This window comes from Rhinoderma darwinii, chromosome 5, assembly GCF_050947455.1.
Source record: "Rhinoderma darwinii isolate aRhiDar2 chromosome 5, aRhiDar2.hap1, whole genome shotgun sequence".
NCBI classification, from domain to species: Eukaryota; Metazoa; Chordata; class Amphibia; order Anura; family Rhinodermatidae; genus Rhinoderma; species Rhinoderma darwinii.
Window position 1 is genome coordinate 330,406,230 of NC_134691.1, and position 19,164 is coordinate 330,425,393.

Sequence of the window (19,164 nt, forward strand, 5' to 3'; positions counted from 1 at the left end):
GGCAGTCGTCTATCTCCCTTGGGAATAAAGGATCAGGCAAGGATCGCTGCTGAGCAAACGTTGGCCGAACTTCTGATACGGGATCGGGGGTTCGGCCGCCATTAGTCTGTGTATAATCCTCTTATATAACGAGAAGTGCTTCCTGTTTAATATCGACTTATAATGTTTCTTCTTCCCAGGAGATGACACGTGCGGATACCTTCTATCCAGTGGTCGGTTCCTGGGGGAAAACGTATGGCAGCCGTACAGCTGTATGATGCATAAATACAAGTCAAGGTATGGAAAAGCAGGTAGTACCTCTTGTTGACGCAATCTCAGCCAAAATATAGAAGACTGAAGTTTTAGACGGGTGTGTCAACTGACACCCGGCCGGTAAACGTATCCAGATCCAAATCCATAAGTTATATTGATATATCGGAGAGAAGTAAGAGACAGAGATCCTGCTTTGTACAAATATCCTTCTCTAAGGTTTATTCACTAAAACAATTACAATAATATCTTTCAAGAAGGGAGTAGACTTGATTTCAGCCAATCGTTTACAATGTGACATTGACTCCGGTTCAGCCAATACCGTACAATGAGAAGATGTTCGTCCTGAACCAATCACCAGCAAGAAAGGCCCCTCACATGTAAGAACAGAATTTCCCATAACATAACCACGTCACCACAAAAGACGGGTCATACTGACCCCACCGCTGCAGTAAACAAACTAAATTCCCAGACTGTCTGGGGCGACAGACTCGAAAGAACTGGTAAATATCTATATTCTCCATAACAAGGAATCGTAACATCAGCTGAATAATAAAAACATCGAATTATTCCGACAATCCACCAGCATGGAGTTACTTCTCTTAAAGAGACAGATGACTCTTCAAACACAAGACGGATACATGGAAGATGGAGTCACATGACAGTACTTTCAAAATGGAGTCACAGGGATGAAATCTGGAGCCTAAGGCTTCGTTCACATCTGCGTTGCGGCTCCGTTCATGGGTTCCGTCTGAGCTTTCCGTCAGGGGAACACATGAACAGAATCCAAACGGAAAACGTTTGCATCACCATTGATTTCAATGGTGACGGATCTGGTGCAAATGGTTTCCATTTGTGACTGTTGTGTAAGGGTTCCGACGTTTTGACGGAATCGATACCGTAGTCAACGAATGAATAGTGCGTCAAAACGATGAAACCCTTACACAACGGTGACAAACGGAAACCATTTGCACCGGATCCATCACCAATGAAATCAATGGTGATGCAAACGGAAACCTATGGTTTCAGTTTGGATTCAGTTCATGGATGCCACTGACGGAAAGCGCCGATGGATCCCATGAACGGAGCCCGGACGCAGATGTGAACAAAGCCTTACTCCGCTAAAAAGCTGAAGATTCAAGTGTAACAACAGAATACAATAAGCCGCTGGCCCGAAAATGAAGAATAGCTGTGCAAAGATCAATATCATGAGTCAAAGGGGTTTTCCCTAACATAGGTAATTTATTAGGTATCCATAGGATAGGTAAGAAGTGTATGATCGTTGGGAGCCCCCTCAATCACTAGGAAGAAGGTCCCAAGTCCCCCAATCTTCCTTACCGCAAGTCTCACTAGATGTGTCCCCTCCCTAATGATCAGCTGAAGACGGGGTGTCCTGCTGCAGAGACCCCTATTGATTAGTTGTCACCTGTGGAAGGACCAGACAGAAACTGTTCAATTTCCCTGCAGCGGCGCCACAGGTGAAATAAGGCATTGCACCATTTGAAAATAGTTTTTGGAGCTTGTTTGGGGGGGTATATTGAATATTTAACTGCAGTCACAGGTAAGTTTTCAGGTTTTAAATGAAATAAGACTTTAAAGGTGCTGGAAGGGTTTAGAATGAAGAGTTTGTCTTGTCTGTCGCAGCCTGATACTGTAAAAAAAGAAAGTGCATCATTTCTGAAGGAGTCTGTGCAGCCGGAAGGAGTTAAAGACTCATCAGCATTCAACCGAGAAACGTTTTCTTCTCCTCCCTCCACCAGAAGATTAGATGTGGACCCAATTTAATAAATCCTGTAATTCCTACCACAACTCTGCAATCCGAAGGGGAGGTCATCAGAATCCCTCAGTAGTGCAGCCTCAGGCTTTATGCCTGTCATTAAATTCCATTAGATCTCCGTTTTTATTCTTGGTATCTCTCCTAGCAGGTGGACAAGCTGCTACTTGCTCTGTCTAAGACCCCATGTCCCCTCCATCTGCTTTTGTGTCCTCCCAAATGTCATGTGGGTGCATCTTCTGGCAGGCAGTGCTGGTTTCTGAAACTAGAAATTTCACAGTGTGTCCATATATCTCCATATCCTCTCCGTCGGAGGCTCGTTAGGGGCCTCCGTCACAGATATGGCATGGTTTGCCAGAGTTTACCGGAGACAATAGCGGAAAGCCATCGGAACCCATTCATGTCAATGGGTTCTGTCAGCAACCGGCAGTATCCGTTGTGCAAAGTAACCGTTGGTTCCATTATTCCCTTGTTCTTCTCCATTGACGGTCAGAACGACGGAACACACAGACCCCGGTGTGAACCCTGCCTAAGAAGTGCACCGCTGTAGTTGACTCTTCCGGATGCGTTGCTTTCAGTCCGTTCCTTTTTGTCTGCAGAACCTCTTGTCAGTTTTGTTCTCTTGTATTTATTTTCTAGTGACGCCTCAAGTTGCCTGAATAACCGACAGGTGACATTCGTGGGAGATTCCAGGATACGTCAGCTATTTTTCGCGTTCGTCAAGATTCTTAATCCACATGTCAAAGAACAAGGAAACAAGGTGAATATTTGGGAGAACTTGTGAGCTAGTCCCGGGCTACACGTTTGTTGTCTTCAGCACCTCATAGTCCTCATTTGGATAGTCCACAGTCGGCGATACACAGTAGACGAACGTCGGCCGAACCTGCCCATTTCAGCAGCACTGGCCGACCATCTAAGGCTTCATTCACATCTGCGTCGGGCTTCCGTTCGTGGGTCCTGTCAGACCTTTCTGTCGGGAACCCATGAAGGGAAACCAAACGGGAAACCATAGCTTTCCGTTTGCATTACAATTGATTTCAATGGTAATGCATCCGTTGCAAATGGCTTCCGTTTGTCTCCATTCCGTAAGGTATCCATTTTTTTGGCAGAAACAGTAGCGCAGGCGACGACCGCCAAAGAGGACTGTCGTGATACATGCCGGCCATTTTAAATAAATGATCGACCATGTAGGACACAGATATGTGCGATGTGCCAGAGCAGGAGCTGCTCTTATTTAGCAACTCTGGCTCATGAAGTGGGGCCACTCTATGAAGTCCTTATGTCCTTAATGAGAGAACCCCCTTTAAGTTGATGGCTTCCCCCCCATATAAAATGTTGCAGCTCCCAGCATCCACTGATCTGTCTGTGTCTCGGCCTCTTTGCAGCTATCGTTTTTGTAAATGCAATACATTTGAATAGGCCACGTGTAATACTAAATTTTCCCTGTAGTGGCCGCTGCAGGAAAAATCAGCTGTTTGCTGGTAGTTTCGGGAGCCGAACCTGCAGCGATCAGCTCATTGCAGTAGTAGCTCTCGTATTAAAGTGCTTGTCTACTTTCTTCCAGAAACAGCGCCCCACACCTGTCCAGGAGTTGTCTGGTATCGCAGCTCTGCTCCATTCACTACAGCTGAGCTGCAATACCAGACACAACCCGTGGACAGGTGTGGCGCTGTTTTTGGAAGAAAGCAGCCATGTTTATCTAATCCTGTACAATCCCTATAAAGGGCATATGAATATCAAAAAGGCGGCTCCCCTGCTTGGGCTCTGGCAGACTTGGGCAGTGCAAGTATTACATGGACCGCTGTTTATCTGAAATGGCCATCATGTAATACTGCGCAACCATATTCCTCCAGCAAAGTCTTTTTGCTGGGAGACCATACCGCCGGCGTGGCTCGTATAATAAGGAGTAGGGATGTCACGATACCAGAATTTGGACTTCGATACCGATACTTCGTGTAGTATTGCGATTTCGATACCAATTTCGATACTTTGCCAACAGTAGTAAAAAAAAAAAGTTCTTCCGTTTTCTGATGTGAGGCGCGACGTGTGATGAATTTTGAATTAATAGTAATTAATCCCATCATGTTTCTCAGTCATAATGGGTTAATGTGTGAGGTACATGATGGGGTTAATTACTATTAATGTGAGGAACATGGAGGTTAAATTCATCATCGCACCTCGCGCCTCACATTAATAAGTGATAGATAGCAGTGTTTCATTTTTTTACAGCGCACACATCATAAATGATGCAAAAAAATTCTTGTGCGCGCCATTACTGAATGTGTGTATTTTATGTATTGAGACTTATTTTAATGTTTATTGTAAAAAAGGCGTATGTGTATTTTTTTTAAATTTAACATTACTTTGTTTTTACTTTATTTTTAAACTTTAATGTACTGACATATATCAGATATACAGATAACACACAGACATATATCAGATATATGCCAGTACATTAGCCTGTGGACGGATAATACACAGGCAGTTGTTAGGACATACTTGGGTATGTCCTAACAACATGAAATATGGTAAGACAGCCCTGGGGTCCGTCAATAGACCCTGGGCTGTATGCCCATATATGGTATGGCCCTCGATCGCGTCACAGGAATTCCCTGTGATGCGATCCAGGGGCATCCCGCCCTTCTCATGAATGCTGCAGTCAGCTGTGATCGCAACATTCAGGGGAATAACGGCGGAGATGAGAGGTTTCTCTGATCTCCGCCGTTATAGAGCAGGGCTGCGGCTGTGTAATACAGCCATTGCCCCGCTCCTGACAGGAAGTGCGCGCGCGGTCAGCATAAGGAGGTGCTGCCGGCGCTGCACTAATGAGCGCCAGTTCAGGCACTGAAGACAGAACATGGGGGTGTTTTGCAGTGCGCCCGCCATGTTCTGTCTTCAGTGCCGCAGATCATTAGTGCAGCGCGGGCCGAATAACATCATCCTGACCCCGCAAACTTATCATGACTCAGGAGCGGGGCTGTGGCTGAATTACATCCCATACATTCATGTATTACTATACTGAGCTGGGCGGCTGCGCAGCTCAGTATCGAAATACAGGAAATAGCGGTATCGAACCGTTTAGGGATGCACAGTATCGAAACAGAATCGAAGTTTCGATGCACCGTGCATCCCTAATAAGGAGCCTGTCTGTGGTTAGACAACCCCTTTTAATTGCAGCATTATTTTTGTCCGTTGCGATTTCTGCCATGGTCCCCTTTAGGCTGGGTTCCCACGGTGCAGATTTTGCCTGCGTTTTGTAAGCCCAAGCCAGAATGGGATCCAGGAGATCAGAAAATAAAGGCCTCTCTTTATATATTTCTTCGGTGTCGATTCAGTTCCTGGTTTTGACTTAAAAACAGCATGCAAAATCTGCACTGTGGGAACCCAACCTTACCATTGTAGCTGAGGTTCTCAAGTCAAATTCACTGGTAAAGATCTCCCCATAACCGAATCTCGTATGTGATGTGGAATATTTCTCTCCAACCACAATAGATGTTTCTTATTGTGATAAAATGTCAGTTCTGTTGGGAGTGTTGACGTTGATATGGAAGACCTTGGGGTATCACTGACCTTCTAATTATTCGTTGCTGCGTGCTCGGTTTGTTTTGGCGTTTTACCTCTGCAAAGCCGATTGACAGGTCCGACCTGTGGGGTTTGCTCAGTTGCAAGGAATGAAGGATTATACATAGCACAAAGAAGGTATTACAGGTGAGGTCGGTCGGTGTACAGTCATAGCCGGCTTTGGCTTAATCCTTGTATAATAGAAAGGTTGGCGACTTTCTGATATACGTTGGGTTTCAAGATCTCTACTTGCTGTCAGTCCTAAAGCTTAGTGTCCCTCCTTACTTTCTGACATGTCATCCATAGTGATAATACATCAGGTAGACGTGGTAGACTATCCAGTATAATGTCCATGTCACTATTGTCCGTGACTTTTTTGATCTGGAAGGGGCCGCAGCGTTACTTTTAGCACTGCGTCCCCTTCTAAGTTTTTCCGTGTCCCAGACGCCGGCTGTGCTAGGAACTACAACACCGCCATATTCACTTCTTTCTCAGAATTAGCGGGGAGTCCCTGAGGTCGGATACCCAGGGATTAGAAAGTGATGGCATATGCTAGCGATAACCCTTTCATCCACCAGCTTATTGTAAATAATTTCCTAATTTATCAATATCGCTCCTTTGCCTGTGGCTGGGATCCAAACTTTAAACCTGCCAATCTATTCAGCAGTCTATTGACATGGGTCAATGAAGCTAAAGACATAGCAGAAATTTTGATTGGTGGGGGTCTAGGTGCTAAGGCCCCCACCGTCAGAGAAACAAAGGTACAGAAGCGCTCAGCCAGAGCAGTCTGCACCTTTTGATCGTGATCGGCGCTCCTATTTACACTGAAGACAGGCTCAAAAAGAACCTCAATGAGCCCGTCTTCAGCCTAACGAGGAGGACCGATAACATCCGAAGGTGTAGACCGCTTTGTCTGAGCACTTCTGCATTTTCGTTTCTCCGACGGTAAGGGGTGTCCTCACCCAAACCCCAATCGATCAAAACTTCTGATATGCCTCTATGACATATCAAAAGTTTAGCGAAAGTGCAGTTACTCTTTAAAGGGACAGAATATTAGCTCATTGTAAAAGTAAAGCAAATTACATGCTGCCCATAGAAGTCTATGGAGAGGGGAGGGGGGAGCAGAGAGCGAGGCAGAGAGAAACAGACACCGCTGCAGCTTCCTAGTGAGTGTTATATCTCACCCCACTGACTGATTCACAGCTACACTGCTCTTTACTGCTGTGTAACGTCCTCCATGATGCTGCTACTTCTATATATGTGATAGAGATAGTATAGCAGGATTCTCCAATTCTACGTGTGCTGTGTATAGAAGACACGATAACTGTAAGGCTCTGCCCACTAGCACAGAAAAAACGGAGCGCCTGCAGAGGGGAAAAGTGCTAAATAATGCAGAATACAGGTGATCTAATGGCCAGAAATAGTGTTATTCCTCATGTACACACATGACCGCTTATTCTGAAAGGTTAGGTACGCTTACACTGTGTCAGAAAATGTTATTGACGGGGGGCACGTGCCCTGTGACCAGGCGGAGGTTGCGAGGAGCGCTGTGTTCCTTAATCTTCTGACTGATCTCTTCAGATCTCCGGGTCTGTGGTGGGAATCTCCCATTTACTGCAATGTGACTGCGTGCATATACGCATTACAGTTCCATTGCAGTGAATGGGAGATTTCCAAAATCCCTGAGTCACAAAACAAGGGGGCAGTAATAAGCCATTTAAGTTATTTTGTAAGGATCAGAATTTAAGACAGACTTTGAACATCTGTGCCAATTTTTTTTTCTCTGCAGCATGAGAACATACCTTTCGAGGATTCTCGGGAAAACATCAGGGTGGTAAGTATTTTTTTTCCTAATAACATGAACCACAACAGCATATGGAGATTTTTTTAAAATTTATTTAAAATAACAAAAAATCAGAAATGAAAGCCTTACTTTTTCAGATCCAAATTCCTCTCCCTATGGGGGCAATATTCTCCTTTTCTACTGTTTGAATAAGTTTGACAACTACATTTGCGAGTCAGAAATTTGCTCTTAGCAGCTGTCACTTCCCTACACCACACAGGAGAATTGACAGATCCTCTATACTACACCACACAGGAGAATTGACAGATCCTCTATACTACACCACACAGGAGAACTGACAGATCCTCTATACTACACCACACAGGAGAGCTGACAGATCCTCTATACTACACCACACAGGAGAACTGACAGATCCTCTATACTACACCACACAGGAGAGCTGACAGATCTTCTATACTACACTACACAGGAGAGCTGACAGATCCTCTATACTACACCACACAGGAGAACTGACAGATCCTCTATACTACACCACACAGGAGAACTGACAGCTCCTCTATACTACACCACACAGGAGAGCTGATAGATCCTTTATATACTACACCACACAGGATAACTGACAGATCCTCTATACTACACCACACAGGAGAACTGACAGATCCTCTATACTACACCACACAGGAGAACTGACAGATCCTCTATACTACACCACACAGGAGAGCTGACAGATTCTCTGCATTACACCACACAGGAGAGCTGACAGATCCTCTATACTACACCACACAGGAGAATTGACAGATCCTCTATACTACACCACACAGGAGAATTGACAGATCCTCTATACTACACCACACAGGAGAATTGACAGTTCCTCTATACTACACCACACAGGAGAGCTGACAGATCTTCTATACTACACTACACAGGAGAGCTGACAGATCCTCTATACTACACCACACAGGAGAACTGACAGATCCTCTATACTACACCACACAGGAGAACTGACAGCTCCTCTATACTACACCACACAGGAGAGCTGATAGATCCTTTATATACTACACCACACAGGATAACTGACAGATCCTCTATACTACACCACACAGGAGAACTGACAGATCCTCTATACTACACCACACAGGAGAACTGACAGATCCTCTATACTACACCACACAGGAGAGCTGACAGATTCTCTGCATTACACCACACAGGAGAGCTGACAGATCCTCTATACTACACCACACAGGAGAATTGACAGATCCTCTATACTACACCACACAGGAGAATTGACAGATCCTCTATACTACACCACACAGGAGAATTGACAGATCCTCTATACTACACCACACAGGAGAATTGACAGTTCCTCTATACTACACCACACAGGAGAGCTGACAGATCATCTATACTACACCACACAGGAGAGCTGACAGATCTTCTATTCTACACCACACAGGAGAACTGACAGATCCTCTATTCTACACCACACAGGAGAACTGACAGATCCTCTATACTACACCACACAGGAGAACTGACAGATCCTCTATACTACACCACACAGGAGAACTGACAGCTCCTCTATACTACACCACACAGGAGAGCTGATAGATCCTTTATATACTACACCACACAGGAGAGCTGACAGATCCTCTATACTACACCACACAGGAGAACTGACAGATCCTCTATACTACACCACACAGGAGAACTGACAGATCCTCTATACTACACCACAGGAGAGCTGACAGATCCTCTATACTACACCACACAGGAGAGCTGACAGATCCTCTATACTACACCACACAGGAGAGCTGACAGATCCTCTATACTACACCACACAGGAGAGCTGACAGATCCTCTATACTACACCACACAGGAGAGCTGACAGATCCTCTGCATTACACCACACAGGAGAGCTGACAGATCCTCTATACTACACCACACAGGAGAGCTGACAGATCCTCTATACTACACCACACAGGAGAGCTGACAGATTCTCTGCATTACACCACACAGGAGAGCTGACCGATCCTCTATACTACACCACACAGGAGAGCTGACAGATCCTCTATACTACACCACACAGGAGAGCTGACACATCCTCTACATTACACCACACAGGAGAGCTGACAGATCCTCTATACTAGACCACACAGGAGAGCTGACAGATCCTCTATACTAGACCACACAGGAGAGCTGACAGATCCTCTATACTAGACCACACAGGAGAGCTGACAGATCCTCTATACTAGACCACACAGGAGAGCTGACAGATCCTCTATACTAGACCACACAGGAGAGCTGACAGATCCTCTATACTAGACCACACAGGAGAGCTGACAGATCCTCTATACTACACCACACAGGAGAATTGACAGATCCTCTATACTACACCACACAGGAGAATTGACAGTTCCTCTATACTACACCACACAGGAGAGCTGACAGTTCTCCTGTGTGGTGTAGTATAGAGGATCTGTCAGTTCTCCTGTGTGGTGTAGTATAGATGATCTGACAGATCCTCTATACTACACCACACAGGAGAGCTGACAGATCTTCTATTCTACACCACACAGGAGAACTGACAGCTCCTCTATACTACACCACACAGGAGAGCTGATAGATCCTTTATATACTACACCACACAGGAGAGCTGACAGATCCTCTATACTACACCACACAGGAGAACTGACAGATCCTCTATACTACACCACACAGGAGAACTGACAGATCCTCTATACTACACCACACAGGAGAGCTGACACATCCTCTATACTACACCACACAGGAGAGCTGACACATCCTCTACATTACACCACACAGGAGAGCTGACAGATCCTCTATACTAGACCACACAGGAGAGCTGACAGATCCTCTATACTAGACCACACAGGAGAGCTGACAGATCCTCTATACTAGACCACACAGGAGAGCTGACAGATCCTCTATACTACACCACACAGGAGAGGTGACAGATCCTCTATACTACACCACACAGGAGAGGTGACAGATCCTCTATACTACACCACACAGGAGAGCTGACAGATCCTCTATACTACACCACACAGGAGAGCTGACACATCCTCTACATTACACCACACAGGAGAGCTGACAGCTCCTCTATACTACACCACACAGGAGAGCTGACAGAGCCTTTATACTACACCACGCAGGAGAGCTGACAGGTCCTCTATACTACACCACACAGGAGAGCTGACAGATCCTCTATACTACACCACACAGGAGAGCTGACAGATCCTCTATACTACACCACACAGGAAAGCTGACAGATCCACTATACTACACCACACAGGAGAACTGACAGATCCTCTATACTACACCACACAGGAGAGCTGACAGATCCTCTATACTGCACCACACAGGAGAGCTGACAGATCCTCTATACTACACCACACAGGAGAACTGACAGATCCTCTATACTACACCACACAGGAGAGCTGACAGATCCTCTATACTGCACCACACAGGAGAGCTGACAGATCCTCTATACTACACCACACAGGAGAACTGACAGCTCCTCTATACTACACCACACAGGAGAGCTGACAGCTCCTCTATACTACACCACACAGGAGAGCTGACAGATCCTCTATACTACACCACACAGGAGAGCTGACAGATCCTCTATGCTACACCACACAGGAGAGCTGACAGATCCTCTATACTACACCACACAGGAGAGCTGACAGATCCTCTATGCTACACCACACAGGAGAGCTGACAGATCCTCTATGCTACACCACACAGGAGAGCTGACAGATCCTCTATACTCCACCACACAGGAGAACTGACAGCTCCTCTATACTACACCACACAGGAGAACTGACAGCTCCTCTACACTACACCACACAGTAGAGCTGACAGCTCCTCTATACTACACCACACAGGAGCGCTGACAGATCCTCTATACTACACCACACAGGAGAGCTGACAGGTCCTCTATACTATACCACACAGGAGATCTGACAGCTCCTCTATACTACACCACACAGGAGAGCTGACAGATCCTCTATACTACACCACACAGGAGAGCTGACACCTCCTCTATATACTACACCACACAGGAGAGCTGACAGATCCTCTATACTACACCACACAGGAGCGCTGACAGATCCTCTATACTACACCACACAGGAGCGCTGACAGATCCTCTATACTACACCACACAGGAGAGCTGACAGGTCCTCTATACTACACCACACAGGAGAGCTGACAGATCCTCTATACTACACCACATAGGAGAGCTGACAGATCCTCTATGCTACACCACACAGGAGCGCTGACAGATCCTCTATACTACACCACACAGGAGAGCTGACAGATCCTCTGTACTACACCACACAGGAGAGCTGACAGGTCCTCTATACTACACCACACAGGAGAGCTGACAGCTCCTCTATACTACACCACACAGGAGAGCTGACACCTCCTCTATACTACACCACACGGGAGAGCTGACAGATCCTTCGTAACCTAAAATTATATTTTTGAGATTTATTTCTTTGGTTGTGTTGCCAGGATCCCCTCTTTGTACTATATAATATAACATTCTTTTCATTTTTTCTTGTAATTAAGGCGTGCATAATGAAAAGTTCCACTATGTTGTTTTTCACATTTTGTGTCTCAATTTCTCACCGTTTTCAGGAACTCTGCCTGCTCTTTTTTTTGTGTATATGCAGAGGCTTAAAACCTGTCTTGATCATGTCCAGCAGACACGGTTGCATGGCCTCTAGATGTAAATTAGTATAATCCCATTTACTTACAGCATGTAAAGATCTTGGAAAGGGTTTAGAAGAAACATGAAATATATTAGGCGGTTGCGGAACATTTCATTATACAGTGATTTAAAGGGATTGTCTGCTTTAGACAGCTTATTTTTTCACAACTACTTTCCATATGTTCTCTAAGTGCATTATAGATGCCATCGTTTTTTCGGGATTCCCCCTATCAGCCAGATTTCAATAGGCACCATGTAATGCCTCAGCTAAACTTGGCGGGGGTTCTGGCAGTGGCACGCGTCACTATCTGGGGACCTGTGAAATAGTCAGAGGTTGTCTAAACAATCAACTACATTAAGGACTCTGAGAGATTAGTTTAAGGAACAGTGACAAAGTTATATTGATTTTTTTTTCCTTCCAGGATTTCCTGTGGTATCCGGAGGTGAACGGTTCCATGAAACAATGCTTCCAGTCTCTGAGCGAGGTTTGTGCGTAGACTTTACCCTGTTATTTTTGGAACTGCCCTTTTGTGAAGTTAAAACAGCTTTGCGCGGTGTTCAGTACAAGCGGGCTCATTCCTATAGAATCAATGGAGAGCGTGCACATGGACGCAAGCACCTCTCCTTCCATTCTCAGTCTGGATGCGGCGGTTGGAGCTGGGACCTGCATCTATAATGGGATATTTTTCATGAAGGAAGGTTGCCTTAAATGATTAAATTCTGGAAATGATGACATTCTGGCTACCTGCAGCCACCACTAGGGGGAGCTTGCTGCATACCTATTTATACAGGTCCTATTGAACTTTATAATATATATGTATGCATTACGTGGCGGCTGCAGGCAGCTGGAATTTATCATGTAGAGCAGGGGTACTCAACTATTTGTAGTGAAGGTCCATTTACCTGGGTCTGCCGTTAGGTGAAGCTGAGCACCAACAGTAAGGCTATATTTACACGCTCGGATTTGCCATGGACCGTTCCGACCTGTGGATCTTTGGCAAAAATCTGAGTCTTATCTACCCCTTATGGAGAGTGCCCCCTGTAGATAATACCACACACAGTGCTTTTTGTAGGTAGCTGACACCCAGTGCCCGCTCTGAACAATGCCCCTTGTAGATAGTGCCACCCCCCTCTCCATAGCTAATGCCAAATACCCCCTGTAGATAGTTCTCCAATTAAGAAATAGTGCCCTCCAAACAAATTAAACTTGTAATTACTTGGCCCCATTCCCATGAGCTGCTGTAAAGGCATCCCAGCCATATTAGTCCTGCAGAGATGGGACCATTGTGTAGGCCAGCGCGATGTACTGACGTCATTGCACTGGCCTGCCCAGGGATCCTGTCCCAGCGTCTTATAGTCTGCTGGCCTACTGTAGCCTGGTGAATGGCAGAGCAGGGAGCCGACAGCTTCCTGCTCCACCATAGTATTCAATTGTATCCATGTCCTGAGGACGCAGATGCATCTAAATGTGGCAGTTGCCCGGGGGCCGGGCAAAAAATCCAGGCTTCTGCCCCAGATTTACTCAGCTATCGACACCACTGGTCCGCACAACTGAAGTTTGGTCCGCGGTCCGCCAGTTGAGGACCCCGGTGTGGAGGGTTTTATTTCTCGATGACTGTGCGATGGGAAGTTGGGGATTTGCAGCTCTGAAACAGAAAAACTGATCTCTGACACCATAAAGATATATTTTTAAAGCCAGCACAAAATTCATTATGTAAAAATGTACATTTGTGCACAACTCAATGAGAAAATCATAAAAATGGAGATTCTTTGGCATTTACCCTGTGGATCTCATCTGGACTGTTTTCATTGTGATATTGTCGTTCTAGAGGTTCTTTCCCACAATGTAAGTTCTGATGTTTTCATTGACATCGCAGTGTTTTGACCCATTCAAAGTGACCCATTTGATGTTAAAGGGCTATTTCCATCTCACGATATGCCATATGTTTCTGATAAGTGGGGATCTCACCTCTGTGACCCCCAATTTTCCAGAGAGCAGGGCCGCCCTGACCCACTTTCCACCAGATGGCAGCCACGTGAATATAGAGGGGGTAGCAGTCAGGAATGCCGGGCACCCTGCCTGGATAAAGGGGTAACCTTATTCTCCTGATAAGTGTCATACAATTATACATCCATGAATGTCTGAGATGAGAAAATCACTTTAAACATGAAGGTTCTTTATTTTAGAAATGTTGGGTGTAGCCCCTTCCTGTATTTAATTTTTTTATATTTTCTACTTCTAGAGCATAACATCAAAGCCTCAAATTGTTGTCGCAGGAGCCGCCACGGTGAGACAGACCAATATTAATCTTATAATGATGTGAACTACTGAAGTCAGACCTTCAAGATTATTAAAGCTGTGCCTTTAAGTCGGGTCATTATATAGAGGTTTGATGGACCAGGATTTCATCGCTACGAGAAAGTCTTTCCACGGCCACCACTTTCTCAGACCGTTTTTTAACTGGGTTGCCCTGGATAAGAAACAAGCCCCGCCCCCCCTTCCTTTCAGAAACAGCGCCTCGGTTGTACATGGGCTTTGTCGGGTATTGCGGCTCAGCCCATTTACTTGAATGACGCCGAGAACAAATCGGGTGCTGTTTCTGGGGGGAAAAAAATGTCTAATCCATGACAACCCCTTGAACAGAAGTTGGATGTTATACACATCTAGAAATGACGCCGGTATAACTATAATTGATGTGATGCCAGGAGTGGAGGCGCCTACCCCATCCCCACAGTCTCACCTAAGGGGAGCCCCGAATCGGAAGGGCACCCTTGATAACTTTGGGAATGGGGTGAGTCCCCCCAGTTTTGTTCAGTTAAAGAGCTGCAATGAATCCCTACATATAACATTTTATATCTTTTGCAAGTGCTTTCTTTTTCCTATACTGAACGGTTCTTGTTATCCAACGTCTTAAACGCCCTCCAGTTACATCCAGAGCTGCAATCAGAATTTTGACAGCTCTCGTGTTGTAGAAGCTCAGCAGTTTAGGGGTCGGTCTGTCGGCGCAGTATTCATAGACACCCCCTAAACAGTTTAAGGCTGGATTCACACTTGACATATTTGTTGCAGAATTTTGGCTGCTGCAATAATGTACAGATTTAACAAATCTCATTCACTAACCGGGGAATGCAATGCAGCGCGTCAGATCCGCATCAAACATCAAAATCCGCATGCAGATTTTGTGTTGGATTTTGTGTGCTGATTTTCCGGCTGCTTTAACATTTTCCGCTTTTACGCCGTGTGCGTGAATCCGGCATGACCGTTACTATAATACACTGACTGGACCGCTGCGCAGTGACTGGTGTTAACCCTTTGGTTTCTTTTTAGTGGTCAATAAAGATGAACAATGGCAGCACAGAGTCTCTTGCCCAGTACAAAACGAACCTGACGGATATCGAACCTGTTCTGGGGAAGCTGGCGGACACCAGTGACGTCTACTGGATCTTACAAGGTACACTATATGTACAGTATATACTAATGTGGAGGGTTCTGTGCATAAGATCACGTCATTGCAAGAATGTTAGAACGCAGATGTTAAAGGGTCTATTTCTGCTCTACAGTGTTTATAATTCTGTTGTAAATACATTATTGAATCCCATAAATTATTGAGCTCCAAATCCCCTACTTTCCTTTCACACAAATTCTTTCTGCCTGCAGCCACCACTAGGGGGAGCTCACTACATAAGAATGTATACCATGAACTCAATAATAGCTTAGTATGCAGCTAAAGTGTAATTAAACTTTTGACAGGTCATAGTGACATGTCAAGTTTTGATTGGTGGGGGTCTGAGCACTGAGACCCCCACTGATCGCTAAAATGAAGCAACAGAAGCGCTCGGGGGAGCTCTGTACCACTTCATTTCTGATCAGCTTTCCTCAAAAAGCCAAGCGAGCGGTGTACAGACTCATAGACTTTCTATTGAGCCCATACACCGCTCCGAGGAAAGACTATCAGAAACGAAGCGACACAGCGCTTACCCGAGCGATTCTGCCGCTTTTTTTTTGTGATCGGTGGCGGTCTCCGTGCTCGGACCCCCACCAATCAAAACTTCCGACATGTCAATAGTTTTTTAAAAGTTTAGTTAACCCTTAAGGAACTAGACTAAGTTTTTCTATTCAACAGCTCAGAGGGGGCTTTCTGAGAGCTAGGACCCCCCCTTCTCGTAAGTTGCCCATGCATCAAGAAACAGACTTATTTTATACCGCACAGAATAATAATCAGCTGAAAAATAACAACAAATTTCTAAAATAAAAAAAATTAAAAAATAACAGTTGTAATCCCGGATTTCATTATTCTGGGTCAGGATATGATTAGATAAATCCTGTGTTACTTCTCATATCCAGTAGGAGAATCCACAGGTGAAGTTTCTTCATATAAGCTCCACTAGCATAACAGCGTGGTAGTATAGTACCAGAAGTCTCAGTATTATTCCGATTGGTGCCAGCCGTGACCTTCCCGGATGTATAACTTCTGATGATGTTGATTCCATTCAATTAAATTGTCGTTTACAGATCCGGTTTACGAACAACTGTTAAGTGAAAGTCGCAAAATGATCACCAATAAAAGAATTGACGCTTACAATGAAGTTTCAGCTGGTATATTGAATGGCACCAATAGACGATCAAGATCAAAAATCAAAATTTTCAGCGTTTCAAGGCTCATCTCGGAAGAAACTACAGAGCAGTCACTGGATGGTCTTCACATTCCCGAGACCAGCAGAGATATAGTGAGTACCGGAAAGCAGAAGATAATATATTGGATAGCAGGGGCCAGCCGCAGGCAGACAATGGGCGCCTGGGGCCAGCCGCAGGCAGACAATGGGCGCCTGGGGCCAGCCGCAGGCAGACAATGGGCGCCTGGGGCCAGCCGCAGGCAGACAATGGGCGCCTGGGGCCAGCCGCAGGCAGACAATGGGCGCCTGGGGCCAGCCGCAGGCAGACAATGGGCGCCTGGGGCCAGCCGCAGGCAGACAATGGGCGCCTGGGGCCAGCCGCAGGCAGACAATGGGCGCCTGGGGCCAGCCGCAGGCAGACAATGGGCGCCTGGGGCCAGCCGCAGGCAGACAATGGGCGCCTGGGGCCAGCCGCAGGCAGACAATGGGCGCCTGGGGCCAGCCGCAGGCAGACAATGGGCGCCTGGGGCCAGCCGCAGGCAGACAATGGGCGCCTGGGGCCAGCCGCAGGCAGACAATGGGCGCCTGGGGCCAGCCGCAGGCAGACAATGGGCGCCTGGGGCCAGCCGCAGGCAGACAATGGGCGCCTGGGGCCAGCCGCAGGCAGACAATGGGCGCCTGGGGCCAGCCGCAGGCAGACAATGGGCGCCTGGGGCCAGCCGCAGGCAGACAATGGGCGCCTGGGGCCAGCCGCAGGCAGACAATGGGCGCCTGGGGCCAGCCGCAGGCAGACAATGGGCGCCTGGGGCCAGCCGCAGGCAGACAATGGGCGCCAGGGGCCAGCCGCAGTGAGACAATGGGCGCCAAGGAAAGAACCTTAATGACGTATCAATCTTGATGCAATGGCAAAAGAGACACAGCGGGTGCCAGGAAGTGACAGATGTTAGAGGTTTTCCCATAATCGGTGGGGGTCCAACCGCTGGGTCCCCCACTGATCCCGAGAACGGGGGTCCCGTACTGCCCTATGTGAGTGGATCGGCCACCGTTCCATTCACTTCTTATGTGGATGCCAGTCATGGCCTATCTCTGGTAGCCCCATAGAAAGTGTAAGGAGCGGTGTTTGAGCATGTACAGTACCGCTTCATTCACATAGGGCACATGTGGACCCCATTCTCAGGATCGATGGGGGTCGCAGTGTTCAGACCCCTGCCGATAAGACATTTATCACCTATCCTGTGGATAGGTGATACATGATGGTTATAGGAAAACCCCTGCCGATCACATTGTATTGTGGGCACGAGATACAAAGTCCTAAATGGGTACAAATCCCTGGGACCCTGATCCAAAAGTCCACTATTCACATATAGTCTATATATTATTCTTACATTCGTGACCTCCTATGGTAATGACTGTGGTGTTGATTGTTTTACTCCGTTGTCTCGCAGAGCGCTATGATCCTTATGAATTCCTACTGCAACAAATACATGAAGCCCATTGATGGTTCTTGCTGCCAGCCCACTGCTCCCCTCACCATCATACAGAAGTTAACAGCCAGTTTCTTTGCTTTATCCTTTGCGGCCTACGTGGCGATCAGCGTAATCCAGCGGAACAAACACAGAAAGAACAAGATGTGCGCAGACATAGAAAGTGGGGAGGAGAAGAAGCCCGTCAGCGTCACCCCGGCAGCGTCCACACTGGAGATCGCCCTCTCCTCCTTTTCCAAGCTCGGTCTCATCATGGCCTACTTCTACTTTTGTGATCGCGCCAATCTGTATATGAAAGAAAACAAGTTTTATACCCACTCCTCTTTCTTCATCCCGATCATCTATATCCTTGTGCTGGGGGTTTTCTACAATGAGAATACAAAGGAGGTAACGTTAGATGGCACTTTTGGTTTTTATGTCTCTAAAATGAGGTCTAGAGAGTTTAATCATTATATAATGGAGAGTTCAGCAAATTTCTATTATAATTTTTTTTTTTTTTCAAGAACTTTGTTTGCAGTCTGTGAATAGGAACATTCTTGCTCAGATCTAATACAGCTGAGAGTTTGCTGCAATTGTTTCCAATCTAAGCAGACATGCCTGGGGCTTTATTTATTGACTGATCGCTCCTACCTCAACTAATCCAGTGTAGCAAACGATCAGAAATGGATGCAATTGTAGCAAACCTTCAGCTGTGAGAAGTATTGGGACTGTACAGGTTGTCAGCTCTTTGGATGTCCATAGGAATGTTCCTATTCATTGGTAAATGCATGACTGTTTTTATTTTATGATGGTTAAATAGTTGTTCCCATCGAAGACCTTTATGGCAAATCCACAGGGTGCGCTATCAATGTCTGACAGATGTGGGTCCAGGCAGAGAATGAATGGAAAGGTGGTCCCGCATGTACGTGGCTCTCTCCATTCGCTTCTGAAAACAACAGCGCAT

The 19,164-nt window shown here is 46.2% G+C and overlaps 1 protein-coding gene across 1 annotated transcript in view; it reads left to right on the forward strand.

The window, feature by feature from the left end:
- CASD1 (CAS1 domain sialic acid O acetyltransferase 1) overlaps positions 1 to 19,164 on the forward strand; it is a 51,755-nt gene that overhangs the window by 11,942 nt on the left and 20,649 nt on the right. Inside the window, exons 2-9 of the mRNA XM_075827725.1 lie at positions 180 to 276; positions 2,663 to 2,783; positions 7,374 to 7,418; positions 12,546 to 12,608; positions 14,367 to 14,411; positions 15,452 to 15,575; positions 16,637 to 16,851; positions 18,183 to 18,608. Of these exons, the coding sequence (XP_075683840.1) occupies positions 180 to 276; positions 2,663 to 2,783; positions 7,374 to 7,418; positions 12,546 to 12,608; positions 14,367 to 14,411; positions 15,452 to 15,575; positions 16,637 to 16,851; positions 18,183 to 18,608 (1,136 nt within the window). The remainder of the gene's footprint in view (positions 1 to 179; positions 277 to 2,662; positions 2,784 to 7,373; positions 7,419 to 12,545; positions 12,609 to 14,366; positions 14,412 to 15,451; positions 15,576 to 16,636; positions 16,852 to 18,182; positions 18,609 to 19,164) is intronic.